The sequence below is a fragment of the Talpa europaea genome (genome assembly GCF_964194135.1).
Source record: "Talpa europaea genome assembly, chromosome: 16".
Taxonomy (NCBI): Eukaryota; Metazoa; Chordata; class Mammalia; order Eulipotyphla; family Talpidae; genus Talpa; species Talpa europaea.
Window position 1 is genome coordinate 22112046 of NC_140084.1, and position 15889 is coordinate 22127934.

Genomic DNA, 15889 nt, shown 5'->3' on the forward strand with positions numbered 1-15889 from the left:
AGTTGAGAAAGTACTCACATTTTTATTTTATAGGAATATGGCTTTAGTATAGTTACTGGGAGTTCTAGGGCATCAACAGACTGCTGTTTGTCAAACTGCAAGACAAACAGTGGCCTACCATAGCGCAGCAAAGGTAGATTTGTGGGAAAAGGTGCTTGTTTTATCTTAGTTTTATCTTAGATTCAACCTGACAAGTCCATTTCATTGTTCATCATTTTTTCGAGATGACATTTATCTCTTAAATAATGTCTGTTGCTGTTAGTGCTTTAGGAGCACTGGTGAACCCGAGGTACATGGAATTCTTTAACCCTGTCCCCAGTATATTTGTGTGTGTGTGTGGGGGGGTGTTTTTATCTTTATTCTTTTACCTTTTCCTGACTCTTTCTCCTTTGCTTGCAAGTTATATCTTGTGGAATGGACGTAGAGTGGAATGATTTCCTTTCTGTAAATACCAGGCTTAGAAACTTTTGAGGATGGTGCTCCATTTCTCTCTCCCTTACCGTTTTTTGGGAGGGCGGCATTGATCAGTAGGAAAGAAGATACCTGGTGTTACCATTCCAGGGGAAGACTTGACTTGATGATGCCGTTGCCACAGGCTCTTCCCCTTGTGACCACCCCTCTCCATCCCCCACATGCCCCACTAAAGCACCATTAAGAGGAGTTCGTCAGAGTCAGCACATTGGTTGCCTGTACACCTGTGGCTGTTAACATCGGACTCAGGATGGGAAATCAGCAGACCTGGTAGGGGAATTGAACAGAAGGAGGAGAAAGTCATAGTGTTTCTTAGGTGTTTATGGTCTACTTTCTCTTTCAGCATTTTAGTCCATGTAGTCCATCCAAGGACTGTTTGTAACACTTTTTAAAGAAACAGAATTGTAGATGTGTTCTGGAACATGTTGAAAAGAGGCATGCAACTCCTAATCAGCACAATCCATATTTCACTTACGTTTTATTCTTTTAATCCTGATTATTTCCCTTTATTTAGCTCATAAATTTTGTATGAAACTTTAGTTTACCTGCATGGAAACATGATAAGGCAAGTTACAGTTCTAAATATTTTTCCCCTGCCTCCATTTACTTTTATTTATGTTTTTTTACAGAAATGAGCCGTCAGACTGCAACAGCACTACCTACTGGAACCTCAAAGTGTACACCATCCCAGAGAGTGCCTGCTCTGACTGGCACAACAGCATCCAACAATGACTTGGCGAGTCTTTTTGAGTGTCCGGTCTGCTTTGACTATGTGTTACCACCCATTCTGCAGTGTCAGAGCGGCCATCTTGTTTGTAGCAACTGTCGCCCAAAGCTCACATGTTGTCCGACCTGCCGGGGCCCGTTGGGATCCATTCGCAACTTGGCTATGGAGAAAGTGGCCAATTCAGTACTTTTCCCTTGTAAATATGCCTCTTCTGGATGTGAAATCACCCTGCCACACACAGAGAAAGCAGACCACGAGGAGCTCTGTGAGTTTCGGCCTTACTCCTGCCCGTGCCCGGGCGCTTCCTGTAAATGGCAGGGCTCTTTGGACGCCGTCATGCCCCACCTGATGCATCAGCACAAGTCCATTACCACCCTGCAGGGGGAGGATATCGTTTTCCTTGCTACGGACATTAATCTTCCTGGTGCTGTGGACTGGGTGATGATGCAGTCCTGTTTTGGCTTTCACTTCATGTTAGTTTTGGAGAAACAGGAAAAATATGATGGTCACCAGCAGTTCTTTGCAATTGTACAGCTGATAGGAACACGCAAGCAAGCTGAAAATTTTGCTTATCGACTTGAGCTAAATGGTCATAGACGGCGATTGACTTGGGAAGCGACGCCTCGATCTATTCATGAGGGAATTGCAACAGCCATTATGAATAGTGACTGCCTAGTTTTTGACACCAGCATTGCACAGCTTTTTGCAGAAAATGGCAATTTAGGCATCAATGTAACTATTTCCATGTGTTGAAATGGCAATCAAACATTTTCTGGCCAGTGTTTAAACCGTTGCATTTTATTTCACAGAGAACAAGGCATCCATCCGCCTGCCAACCTGAAACTTTTGGTAGGTGGAAGCTAGACACGTGAAGGTAAATAAAAGGAAAGGCTCTTAAATACAGGAAGCACTTGCATGTAGTTAACACTAATATATTTAAAAATAAGTCAACAGTAAACCACTGAAAAAAAAATATATATATATACACCCAAGGTGGGCATCTTTTGTATTAAGAAAGGAAGCATTGTAAAATAATTCTGAATTTGTGTTTGTTGTAGATTGAGTGTACTGTTGAAATACTGGGCTTTTGTTTTTTTGCGAGTGTGTGTGCGTGCGAGCGTGCGTGCAACTTGTGTGTGTGGTTTTTTCCCCCCTTTAACTGACAAGCCATGTTGCGTGGTCTCGGGCCACTGCTTTTTTTCCCCTTTGTGAGTCAATACATAGTGCTGCTGTGTGTATTATTTTGTGTGTGTGTTTGCTAATTTTTATTAATTCTAGTTTTTCATTAAATAAATTGACTTTCTTTTCTGTAATTCAGACTTTTCTTCACATTTTTTGTACCTTTTTAAAGTTAGTGTCCTTTTTTGATATGCATAATTGTTTATGGTGAAGTTTATACATTTGTGTTCAATACATATTTTCTTTCCCTCCATTAATCAATTCATTAGAAATATTTTAAATTCAGCCATTTTGTTGAAGGGTTCCACAAAAGAAAGGTGTAACATCAGAATTATCAGATAAAATATTTAAAGCAGCTATTAGGTGTCTCTCTTTTTTTCTCCAGTTGAGTCATACCTTTGCGCTTACTCTTTGAAAGGTTAGGGAATACTGATTTTTTTTTTTTTAATACTGAAAAAAATCAGGTTTCCCCATCTCCCCCAAATTTCTTGGAAAAATCTGAAATTTGTTATTGTATTTATTGGTTTTGCAAAAGAAGGCATCGTCTTACACAGTATTTGTAATTAAAAGCAAATCATTTGTTTAAAAAGGCAGATTGCAAAAAAAAATGTTTTTGGGCTTTTATAATTCTCATTAAAAGAATATCTGGCAAATTAAAAACTGTAATGTGTCTGCTTTAGCTTCAAGTTTGATTAAAATCCAAAGTTGTATTTTGAAATATGGGTAGAGTTTTATTCTGAAGCAGAGCAAAAGAATGGGTAAATGTCTTGTTGGGACTGCCTAAGTCTTGTGTTTTTTTCTCCCTCTCCTTGATTACATTTTAATTTTCACAGTTCTGTTGAGAGTAACTAGTTGAAATGCTAATCACTGTTTTTTCCCCTTTAAAAGTGTTATGAATTACTTCACTACTTCATAGTCTAGTGGTTATGAGCCTGGGCTCTGCAACCAGGTTTCCAAGGAGCTCCAGGCCAGTCCTACCTCTAACCCACTTACCAGCCATGTGACCTCTGGAGCCAATTTCCTGGTATATAAAATGGGGCTAATTATGGTAGCTACCTCAAAGGGGTCAAACAGGTAAGTTTCCTAGAACAGTGCTTTGCACATATGTAGCCAACAGATGTCAGCTGCTATTATTATGCCTTTAACTAGCACCATGTAGTTAACTGTTGCTAGTTACCTTCACACATGGGGTGAGATTCTGAAATGGTCTCTAAAAGATTGTTTTCTGTGGTTTTTATGAGTACCCAACACCTGGATAAAATTTGGACTCCCCCATCTCCCACCATTAGTTCCAGATAGCAAAGATACCTATTCAGGAAAGAAAATTGTGCATCTCGTCCCTACATAAGCATTATTTTTTGAGTGCTAATGTGCTAGTTTTCGGTTGCAAAATGTCACCAGAAATGTAAATCCAGGTCTTTTTCTCTTAACATGTGTTTAGAAAAATGTTTTTTCTTTTAATATTTGGATTGTTTTTATGAAGGCTTATTTTGTTTTTGAAACATTGTTTACAATGTTTGACTATAAAAATAATGTCCTCAATATGCAGGCTTTGAAAGTGAGAAAGTGACAGGAGAGATTAATCTTTCAGAGATTACTGCAAATATTTTTATTTTCCTAGTTCTGTGTGTATTTACATGTGCTTACACACATTTGTTTGGAAACCATGTAATTTGGGATCATGTAATTAGTCACTCCCTTGCACACCCCACATAGGATCATTTAAGCATTTCATTGTGAAAAAAAAAAAAAAAAAAACACCACCATTATGGGTAACTTGTGAGGATGGACTAATTTTAGCCAATTTCTTGTTGGATGTGTCTTGTCTACATAAAAAGTTTTTGGCTATTTATAAATAACCTGTGAACATTTCTATATGTTCTCTGACTTATTTTTTAAAGGTCTTGGTATGTCTATCAATGCTTTCTGGAAGTTTTGGTGAGCGCAGCCATGTGAAAGACTGTCTGTCAGTATCACCTCATGTTTTGCTGATTTATACAAATTAAGACGTTTGACAGCTTATTGAGGCTGATGTGTAAATATCTGTCAACTAATTTCGAGTCGTCTTCATATTCTTGTATGCCGAGCTCTGCTTCACCATTTGATATTAGGATGTCTAACGCTTGTTCCTAAATCATCTTTATAATTCACTCTGCTGTTACTGCCCTCCGCGTTCCTCTCTGGTGTCTTGTCTCTCGGGAATGTATAGGTAGGTGGCACTTTTTGACTTTGTCCTTCACAGACCTATTGCTTGATGCTTTTGTATTCTTAAACTTGAATTTGTCCTGCTGATTCATAGGCTAGTTTGATAGGTTGTTACTATTATCTGACGACACATTTCTCAATGTATCCTCTTAAGGGACATGTGACTTTACATCATTTCAATGGAACGCCAAATCCATGTGACCATCTCAGTACATGCTAAAAAAGCTTTTGACAACATATATTTCCCCTTGCATGACAAAAATGCTCCCTAAACTAGGAATAGATACCCTGGTAAATATATGCAAAGAAATCCACAAGATCACACTTAATGGTGAAAGACTGAATGCCCCTAAGATCAGGAATGCCACAAGCATAGCTATTGTTGGCCCTTCTGTTCAGCATCTACTAGTGCTGTTAGCCAGGATGAAATTTTTGTAGTGGCCGCCTGTGGTGGGGGAAGGGGAAGTCACTGTTGAAAGGATGGAGTTTCAGTTTACAACGACAAGTTTTGATGTCTCCTGTAAGATGACTGAACAGAAATGAGACACAATAGCCAGTTGAATGTCTTAATGTTGTGATGCTGCTTCTCACTTGTCCTCACAGAACAAGGCAGGGTCACTACAGGTATTTTGGGTAATTTGCAGACCAGATTCTCATCTAAGAAATTCCAAAGTATCTTAAAATATCCCTTCTTATGTTTTGTAATATATGATTCAGAAGTACATTACTGGCTGGATTAGAAGCCGCTCAATGTGACTTGATTCTAGCTTAATCTTTACATCTAGTACTTGCATTCTACAGATGAGGAAAATGAAGAGAGAAAGTCCACGGAGCAAGCTAGTAAATAGAGGAGCCTGACGTCGTGACCCTGTACTCAGTGATAGGGGAATGAGGCTGGGTCTTTGGGCGGTGGCGGGGGACTCGGTTTTTATCTAAGGTGACAGACATTAGGTCCGTGTGTTCCTGTGACAGGTGCTAACACCTGTCCCTCTGATACAAAGGACCACCTGAGGAGTGCTGCTTCCCTCAGCTTAAGGGAGCTGTGTTGGGACGTACAGAATATTTTCCATAAGGACTACCAATTGCTTATATTTTCTTCTCTGGCCAAGTTCTCCAATCAAGTGATTTTCAGGATCCACTAACATCTACAGGTGAGTCCAAGGTAGTGACCCATATCAATGGTTTTTGCCCTTGACTATGCACGAGAATCAGAGGGATCTTAAATTTGTGGATGTGAATTCAGAATTTGATTCAAAAAGTGCTGGTGGTGGGGCTTGAGGATTTACATTTCTAGCACGTTCTTAGGTACTGTAAATGCTGCGTTCTGGGGACCCACTGAGCACCACTGCTCTACAACTTTGCAGACAGCGTGACACCACCGATGACACTTTAGTTTTTATTAATTTATTAAATTAAAATTCTGTAATAAACACCAGTCAGACATTTGAGTGAGGTTCATTAATATGATTATGTCCGCAAAGTGGGGGTGTTTTGCTTATCCCTACTGCCGTGGATAAAAATCAACCTTGTCATTACCTTTTGGTACCTCTTAAAATTCTTCTACAGAGTCGAGATTTAGGCCTACAGTTTGCTGCTTACAAGACCAGGCCTGGTATTGATGCTAAAGCCACCGTCAAAAGCCGCATTAAGGACTTCATCCAGGCAGCTTGCTGTCACAAAACTTAGATCCTGTCGCACATTGCCTGGGATTTCTTCAAGGTCCTTTTCATTCCTCTGAGGGATGATGATGCGCTTGAGGCCTGCTCTGTGTGCTGCCAGCACTTTGTCTTTAATTCCACCCACCTAGAAGGACACACAAAATTTAAGAAAGCTCAGACGATTCCTCAGCTGTGGAAAAAACCCTGGCCCACCTTTGTTTCACTGAGCTGAAGCACTGCTATTTTCAAGCTTCCAACGACTCTTCCATTTTAAAGCCTGAGCTAGGAAAGCTACTAAAAAGGTTAATGCAACCACTTACATTTCAATTAGCGTTAAAATCATTTCAGTGGGAGAAAATTCTTAGTTTTTGATAGGTATGAGCATCTCTTCTGTCCTTTTTGTTTACTGCCCAGGTTAACATACTTCATTCTGTAAACCCAGCAATCTCGTCTAAAGGTAGATTCTGAAAAGCATCGCATTGTTTTGACCCCAAGTTCCATTCCCACGGGGCTTAGCTGTATGTCAGGTTATTTCCTTCCATAGAGGTTCTTGAAGTTGTAACCTCTGGGCTACCTGAAGAAGTTTCCGGCCATCCTGAAACTAGAGCCTTGTGGTTTTAAATAGGTCCACAAGGGTCCCTTCAGAAGGCAGAGTAATTCCCTTCTGGAATACAGGTCAGGGTTAGCGACTCACAAGAAAAACTAAGTGGTGGAACTGGCGCTACATGGTTTCCAAGGTTGAGTGACAGAACAAATGAGAGCTTGCCTGGATCTGTATCTTGGATCTCTTGTCCTGGAGGTCACCAACCGCTATGTTTGAGGTTATCCAAGCAGCCTGTGGAGAAGCCCTAAGCCGAGCAACTGCCACCCATGACCAACTTTACTAGTCATGAGAGAACCGCACTGGAAGCAGGTGCTCCTGTCTCGGTCAAACTGCAGACGGGGACCTGACTGGTGGTATGATGATAAAATGGGAGAGACCAGGCATGAGAGATCTGGCAAGAAGGGCCCAGTTAAGCCACTCCTGAATGCCTGACCCATGGGCACTGTGAGAATAATCATTACTGTCTTGGGGTGGTATGGAACGCGGCAGTAGACAACAGCTCCCAGTCAGCCCACCACGAATGCGTACTCCCTGGATAAGGCTGCTCAGCGCCCTCCTGCTGCAATCAAGACTGGCTGCTCGAAAAATTAAAAATGGAAATGCCATACCTCAGTTACTCCTAGTATCTACCCAAAGAATACAAAGACGCTACTTTGCAAACATAGAAGCATCCCCTGTTCATCACAGCATTATTTACAGTAGTTACAGCTGGAAACAACCTAAGTGTCCACCAACAGCTGGTGGGTAGAGGAGGAGGCGTCTGTCTACACGATGGATGCTACTCGGCTGTAAGAATGAGGAAATCCTGCCATCCTCTGTACTGAGGGGATTATGCCAAGCGGAGTAAGAGAAAATAAAACAAAAACCTTTAGACTCTAACAGAATGGAGAAGGGTGGGTAAAGCAGTGACAGGCCAGGTGGGTGGTGGGCAGAAATTAGACCACTAGGAGCTGCAGCACACGCTTGTCCAACTCTGATGCTGTATCTCACACCTATGACCCAAGATCACCTCAATTTAGAAAAAAAAAAAAAATACAGGGGCCTTCCTGGTGACGCAGCAGTTGGGCGCTGGGTTGCGAAGCTGCCCGCAGCCTCTGCAGCGCCAGTTCAATCCCTGGCCACCAGGCGAGGGTCCCACATGGCGCGCAGACCTCTCCTGCTGCCTGCTGCTCCCCTCAGCAGTGTACTTCGTCAGTCTGTTCTGCTCCCTGCTCTGGCTCTAGTGAATTCTCTTGCCCTCCTGCGCTTCCGACTGTGCCCAGTGCTTGTATAAATAAATCTTAAAAAAAAAAAAAAATACAGGACTGGCTGCCCCTCAAGGCCTGTCACCCTGGCCCACTGTGAACTGCTTTCATGCCTGCTGCTTCATCCTCCTGCATACTTCCAAAGTACCTTTTCCGGGAAGAATGTAAGATAAACCGATCCCTTACCTGGATGAAAAAATTCCACCTGACTGGCAGTAAGGTTTAAGATCATTTTCCTTCAGAGTTTTGAAGGTGTTCCACATCTGGGTCACTGATGACAAAGCTTTTCTGTGGTGATCTGAAAAGTCCTGAGAAATCTTTTTTTTCGAGATGGTGCAGGCCTTTCATTCTGCAGATAATCTTAAATTCTAAGAAACATTATTTTTTTGACAGTTACATTTTCTATTTTCTGTTTGCTAAAATTCCTGTTAGATATTGGATCTTTTTCTTCCTTTTTTTTTTCCCCTGAATAGTTGTTTGACCATACTTTGAAGTCTAAAACCATACTCTGAAGTCCAAGACCTCTGTTTTATCCTGTTTGCTGCTCCTCTTCATGCTCATGTAACAGTTTAAAGGTAAAGGCTTACTCAAAGCTGTGTGGCTCCCGTTTGGGGACTGGGGGTTGAGGGAAGCCTCATTTGCTCTGAGAGCAGGGGACCAAGTGGAGGAACAATTTGTTCTACAGAGAGTTCAAGGAACCTTCTCGGTTTCGTCTCCCATCTCCTTTCTGCTCTCCTGGTTGTGCCTTCTGGCCCGGACCCAGTGCTTTTTCCAGATTCCTGCTGGGAAGACTCTCCCTCCCAGTCTGTTTGATCAGCCAGGACCCTTCCTGCTTCCAGAGGAAGCTGTGCTACCAGCTGATGGCTCCACACTCTCTTTTTTAACATTATATCCCCATGACTGACTTGTTTTAATTTTGAGGTTTTTTTTTTTTCCAACTTTCCCACACTGTTCATTTTTGTACAGTAATTGGTTTCTCCCCTCAAGTGCAGTCCCTGTAGTTCTACCACCACAGTATCCGTGACCCATCTCCACAGACCCCTGTGCTCTTCCTTCCTCTCCCTGGTGTATGCCCTAGATCCATGGTCAGCGGCAAGTTTTGTCTTTTTCCCGAACGAGGGCCTGCGCTCCTGAGCCGCAGCAGACAAGGCTGCTCAGCTCACCGGGGGCAAGGAGGCAGGCAGTAAAGGCGGAGCAGTTCAGGAACATCCTGGAGGGCAGGTGCGTGGAGTGGCTCCTCACATTCCGACTCTAGAATGCTAAGGAACAAGAGATTGTTCCAGATTTCCCAGACATGGGTGGTTTCTGGGTCTTGTGCTTCCTCTCCCAAATGGATTGTCCTGTCCATTTGAGGATGGTCACTTGAAGCTGCTTCAGGGTCTGACAATTCTGGGGATGGAAACCCAGTTCCCAGAAATACCAGAGGGGAAGTTTCCTGAAGAGGACAGACTCCAGTTGGTGGTTGGGCCAGTCCCTCCCATCTGCTCTTTTCATATTTTCCAGTCCTGCACTGGGTCTTCAGTCACTATTCTGGAAACTTCCATGTTTCCCAGGACCAAGGAGTTCCTTTAGGACTTCATGGGCTAGCTCCTCCCTGGCTCTTACATGTTTTCTTCCCACCAATGGAAAAGGAAGCAGCCACACTCAGCCTGCAGGCAAGACTGGTTCAGGGGCTTGACTCCCCAGATGCTGGGGACAGTGTAGACAGAGCCCCCGGGAGAGACCACCCACACCAGCCCATCCTGGAGCTCGCATGGCTCTGACCAGGCTGTTTGGTTCTGCCCCAGACAATGACAGTGTCCAGGGTTTGTCCCTCTCAGCTCCTGAAGGTGAGACCGGGGAGGCCTGCCGCGGAAGGTCAGATTTTCATCCTGATCACTTTCTCAGTGCGAGGCAGCTGTCTTGTGTGGAACTGGGTGAGGTGGAGCCGCCGCAGTGGTCAGGCAAAGGCCCTGGTGCCAGAGGTGGTTTCGGTGCCCAGAGGTGACCTCGGCCCTCAGCTCTTGTCCCCGGCGCCCACCCAGTTTTGAGTCCTCAGTCAGGTGAAGAAGAGAGATCAGTCATTCCTTTCAAGTCGAGGTCACCAAATATATCATAATCGGGTTTAGCTGTGCCTTTCTGGTTGAGTTTAAAAGTAAGAATTAGTGATTCTCTGATTCTTTCACCACTACCTCATAAAGTGAAGATGTCCTCAGAGATAAAGAACATCCCCGTGCCCCTCTTCATTTTGCTATGGACCTGCCAAGTTCTGTTGGAGACTGGAGCTGGCTAAGTAATGACTCGAAAGCCTAATCATCCCTGAGACTTCTCTGCCTTGTATCTGTTTTATAAGCGCTCAGGGTAGGGGCCAAGGCCCTAATTACAGGACTTTTTCAAGACTCAGCAATTAAACATGGGTCGTCTTCACTACGATTTCCATTTCATATTAGCTGTTTTTCTATAAACCGATCAGCTGCAGTCATCTAAGTTACCTGCCTCTTCTCAGGACGATGGAAATATCGCAAGAATTCCAAAAGATGCGAACTGGGTTTCATTTTAAAGATCGGCACTATCCTATGGCACACATAAGCTATATATTTAACAATCGGTTAGCCAGAACAAAGTCAAATCTTTGAATAGTTGATGTTTCTGATAACCAGACCAGTATCCCTTCCTCACCCTCCACACTAAGTCTTTCTTGGAAATGGGAGAATGATTATTTTTCTTTCAGTTGCTTGAAATTTAAAAATATGAGTTACGGGTATAAAAACTTAATATGTATTTAAAGTGAAGGTATTCATCGAAAGAGGCAAACCATTATTTAAATTTAAAAATATAATTAAAATGCAGAAATTAATAGGCTTCTTCATACTTACTGGAAGAACAAGACCTCTGAGTGTAATTTCTCCAGTCATGGCTACATCTGAACGTACCAGCCGCCCACTAAAAAGTGAGGCGAGACAGGTTACTATGGTAACACCAGCAGATGGTCCATCTTTTGTGACAGCTCCAGCTGGGAAGTGCAGATGGATGTCTGTGTTGTCAAGAAGATCAAAACTTCCAGAAGCTTTAAAAAGAAAAAGAAGATTTTAATGTAGAAAAATTAAACCTGCTTTCTTCTTTAAAAAAAAAAAAAATCAAAGAAATGAAAAAATACATGTTTTGGGTACAAGTACATCCCTTAACATATTAAAGGGGAGTACATCTAGAATGGGGGGGTCTGAAAGAGCAATTCCATTCCAAGACAATTAAAAACAAAACAAACCCTTGGAATTACAAGAGTTTGTGGTTCAGGCACTAGCCAAACAGCCTGAAAATGGGATCTAAAGTTTCCACAGGGGTTCAAAATCAAAGGTTTGTGTTTTACTGAAGGTGCAAACGGTGAATTAGGCTCAGCTCCTCTCTGTTACAGGGTTGGGAGGGGCCTCCTGGATTAGGGTCCAAGGCTCTCCTTGCCCTCAGCCGGATGCCCAGCGTGCCAGGTCACTCACCAGTGGTCAGGTGGTACTTCTTGGCATTGCTGCGGAGCCAGCTGATAGCCAGGTGGGCGGACTCCTTCATGACATTCCCGAGCTGGCCAGTCAGAGTTAACTGGCCTTCACCATCCATTCGACTTGCTTCCACAAACATGATTTGTCCACCCAAGGGGGTCCAGGCCAAACCTATCGCCACTCCTGGTTGACTCAAACGCTCAGACACCTTGAGAGAAAGAAGGGAAATGAGCTAAATGATTTTCAGGCTGATGAACCTAATCACACTACGCCTCAAAGATCTTCTCCCATGGAGGCCAAAATTTAAGTCATACATCAAAGTGTTTGTTATTCCTTCACATGATCTGGAGTCACACCAGCTCATCATAATTTCTGCCAGAAGAAAACCAAAACTTCCTCTTTGACTTTGACCAGAAACAATTTTACCTTAAAATATGTACAAATAATTTTGGTTCTGAAGAGTCACATCTAGTCACACATGCTCTCATTTTCAAGGAACAAACCCAGAGATTTTATCTGCCCTAAAATAAAGCAGAAGCCCTCTTTTTAACACACATTTATGAAGTGTTAGCTCCAGAGGTGGAGTTTACTTCTCTGCCACTCATGGTTATGTTCCATGAGTGGAACTGTTGTCGCAGAGACACTCAAATACTATGAAGACTACTTCAGGCGTCCCGGGCGCCTTCCCGAGTGCTGCCTCACTGCCACTTTGCACTGAGCATGTCACTTGCCCAAGACCATCAGCCTCGGGGATGAGGCAGCCAGGTCAGCACATCCAAGATATGGAGACACATAGAAAGTTGATTTTTACTGCACCCTTTGGGACTCCAAATTTCTTATCCTACAGAAGTTATCTATGTCAGGGGAGCGGGAACACAACATGTCAGTCCAGCACTAACCCTAAATGTGACTTCTCCACAGAGAGGTAACTTTCTCACTGCAGAGCCTCCAAGTCTGTGGCCTTCAGTTTTTGGTTAAAGGGTTGGGCTGCTGAGCTTAGTCGGTGAGAAACCTGATTTTAAACTGAGGCATTTATTGAAGCTACTGGGTACTTATTTTTAGTAGTAAACCTAAGAGCCTATTTTTAAGTTGGCTTTATGTTTTAAAACTAATTCTAATTAATGTCATAGGACAAGGCAGACTTGGAAGGCCCAAATGCAATGTCAGCTGAGCTGCTATCACACACTACAGCCTCATTCTCCAGCAGGCATGGGCCCTGGTCTGTATTTATTTGAGAGGAAAGAGCAATATGTAAACAATGAGCACTATTTAAGGAAAACAGCAACAACAATTTATAAGACTTCACAAGACTTGTTTTTTCTAATAAAAACCTCAATTTTCATGCTTTACTAACATTCAAGGGTTGCTGCTTACTATATGGCTCATCCCTAGGGCCAAATGAACTAATTTTTTTTAAAGATTTATTTATTTATTTATACAAGAACCAGGGTACAGGCCATATTCGTGGGAGAGTGAGAGGATTCACCAGAGGCAGAGCGGGGAACAGAACAGGCAGACTGACGAAATACACTGCTGAGGGGAGCAGCGGGCGCAACAGGAGAGGTCTGCTTCGCCATGTGGGACCCTCACCGGCCGGCCAGGATCGAACCAGCGCTGCAGAGGCTGTGGACAGCTTCACAGCGCAGCGCTCAGTCACCTGCAGCACCAGGGGAGGCCCCCAAATGAACTAATTCTAAAGAATTAATCCTCAATATACTGGACCATGTGTTAATTCAACAGAAAAAGGGATCTGCACCATTTTGTCAGCTATAAAAGAACAATCCCTTTTTTTACAGCTGAATCCTCAAAATTCATTTGTCAGAATGCCTAAAATAGCCCCAAAGCAGCAGCAAGATTCTTTTTGATTGCTACACTGCTTCAAGAAACCTAGCTAGTTTTTCAACTCTCCCATCTGCTGCAGGATCTTGGTGCTCTGGACAGCAGGAACCAGTAAATTGTTAATGGGGGGAGGGGACTAGTTAAGTAAAAATGGCCAAACCAAAAGCATCCAGGCTTATGACTTTATTGTAACTTGGTGGTAACAGCTCTCCTGTGAACTTGAAGATGGGGACGATGAAATCCGTGTACCTCAACAAGGGCGTGCACAGGTGGGAGGACTGAAGGGCAGGGGCTGCTAACAAACCTGCAATCCCTGTGGCTATGGCTCACAGCTAGCTAAGAAGTAAGAGTCCTTAATTCTTAAGACTTGACTCAATATTCAAGGGCACGTTTCTGAAAACATGAGGCATCCAGCTCCAATGGACTTTTCCCTCAGAAAAGATGAGAGACGTGAATATGAATCTTAGGGTAAGATAACCGCTCCCGTCTTGCTCTCGGATGCAGGCAGCTTTCCAGACACCTCTAGCAGTCCCTGAGTGAGTGATCCAGCACAAGCATAGAAAAACTATGCTTATCTATCAGTGTTTATATTTATAACTTCTAAATCCTATTGCCGGTGTGCAGAATCATCAGTTACAAATCAGACAAGACAGTTTTAGGCTTGAAGCAGCTCTAGGTTTGAAGTTTAGAGTTTTCTCTCACAAGATGTTAAGTGGAAAGTGAGTATCTCAAGTTTATTTTTGTCCTTCAATGTCTCACTGGTATATTCTTGTGCCTTAGTTTCCTTATCTGTTAGCCAAATCTTGTTCAAAGAAACGGTCAATTTCTTCTGTAATAATTCCATCAATCATGTACATATGCAGACTAAGGAAGTGTTTAACATATTTAATGACAAGCCTAATTACTAACAGTATGTCTTATGAAATATGGTCGCGCCGTTAACACTTAAATGATAGCAGCCTTCACGGTGCAGCTGAGCACGGTGTCACTGCCAACTTCACACTGTTCTCTTGATTTGACTAAAAATAGCCACGACTGATGGAAACGGTAAATAGGCTCAGCTCTAGGGGACACTTGGCGCTGAGGCCAACGCCGAGGGCTCCGTCCCGGACCCCGGCAGCCCCACCAGCAGGAGTTTTGCATCCACTCCATGTGCTTCCCCTTAGCGGGCTCCATGACAGAGCACAGGAGCATGAAAGTGAGCACCTCTTGGAAGTGGCACTTCCCGAGGACGTGAGATAAGAGGCAACTGCACAGACACGGCAGGACAGCTGAGGGGCCCGCAGCAACCAGGCCCGAGCCGGGGAGCCGGGGAGGTGCAATAGGGGCGGCTTTGGAATGGCACGTTGAGTGGCTGCAAAGCCACTTAAAATATAAGCAGTTTGCTGGGTGAAAAAGAACCAGAGGCGCGTCGGAACAAGGCCTGAGACATGAGAGTAGCGTGAGCGCCTCCACTGCAGGACGAGCACACGCAGAGCCGGGGTTCACGGCTCAGCTGGCGCTTTCATGTTCGGCTCAGTTGTCACCACAGCAGCCACCCATCTGCCAGTTTCTTTTAAGTCTTTGTATAGGCTCCTAGGAGTCTTGACTTCATGAATATTTGGCTTTTCTGGTTGCAAATCCACCTCAGCAGCAGGCAGGAAAGGGAGGTGCGGGCTTGGGCTGGCTCCAGGAGCGCGGGCTCGTGGTGGGCGCCCAGTGCCCAAGTCTACCCACCTCGAGCTGCCTTCATCGGTTTGACAGGAGTGCAGCGCGCTGGTGGGCGCTCTCGGAATCCGCCATCAGATGGTTCTGCTCAGGACGCTTTCTAGGTCTATCCTCTTCCTTTTTTTTTCTTTTAAGGGCAGTGACTTCGGAGAAGGACCTTGCTTATTACCCTGCCGGCAGAGCCAGGATGGAGGATTTCACACAAGGTTGGGGACTGTCTGAAAACACGAAAGGAGCCAGGAATATGCCGATGACACAACCTCGAGATTAACAGGCCGGTGAGAACACAACACTTGGTGGCTCAGATGACTGGATTTCTGAGACTGAAAGTTTATCCTGGAAAGACCAGAGTTGACTTGTTTTCTGATTATGTCAGCACGCTTAAAATCCTTGTGTTTACACTGTTACCCAGCACAGATGCAAGGGGCTTTTTGGTCAACTGCAAGGTGGGCCAGCTAGAACGTGTATCTAATAACGTGGAGGCTTCTCTTGGCCTTATGAGGATGAGAATGGCAATGACAGCAATCACATTTTATTTAACCAATAAAAGTAACTACAACTGAGTTTATAAAAGGCAGAAATGACCAGACCAATAAGACCAAAGATCTGTGACATGATCACCGAGTCCACCCTAGTTCTCTGCACCTGACCTAGCCCCCGGCTTGTGCCTCTGGGGGCGCCTGTCCAGGACTGTGCATGCTCCTGCACGCCGGTGACGTCCAGGCAGCCTCCAGAGCTGCGCGGACTCCTATTCTTCCTTCCTCTTATAGTTCCGGGAGAGCAGC

General features: G+C 44.0%; 2 protein-coding genes across 3 annotated transcripts in view; one reads left to right on the plus strand and one right to left on the minus strand.

Moving 5' to 3' along the window:
* The first annotated feature begins 1100 nt into the window (after positions 1-1100).
* On the plus strand, positions 1101-2121 carry SIAH1 (siah E3 ubiquitin protein ligase 1). The gene has a single exon (XM_084256719.1). The coding sequence runs from the start codon at positions 1103-1105 to the stop codon at positions 1949-1951; it is 849 nt and encodes a 282-aa protein (XP_084112845.1). The 5' UTR covers positions 1101-1102; the 3' UTR covers positions 1952-2121.
* Positions 2122-6163: 4042 nt separating this feature from the next.
* LONP2 (lon peptidase 2, peroxisomal) overlaps positions 6164-15889 on the minus strand; it is a gene marked incomplete at both ends in the record, with an annotated part of 80825 nt that continues 71099 nt past the window's right edge. For both annotated transcript variants that reach the window (XM_084257657.1, XM_084257656.1), the window contains 3 exons: positions 6164-6385; positions 10944-11134; positions 11559-11766. In XM_084257657.1, coding sequence (XP_084113783.1) covers positions 6164-6385; positions 10944-11134; positions 11559-11766 — 621 coding nt within the window. The remainder of the gene's footprint in view (positions 6386-10943; positions 11135-11558; positions 11767-15889) is intronic.

What these genes read in the sequence shown, in the direction of transcription:
- SIAH1 (XM_084256719.1), top strand. Translation starts at nt 1,103, where the DNA reads ATGAGCCGTCAGACTGCAACAGCACTACCTACTGGAACCTCAAAGTGT.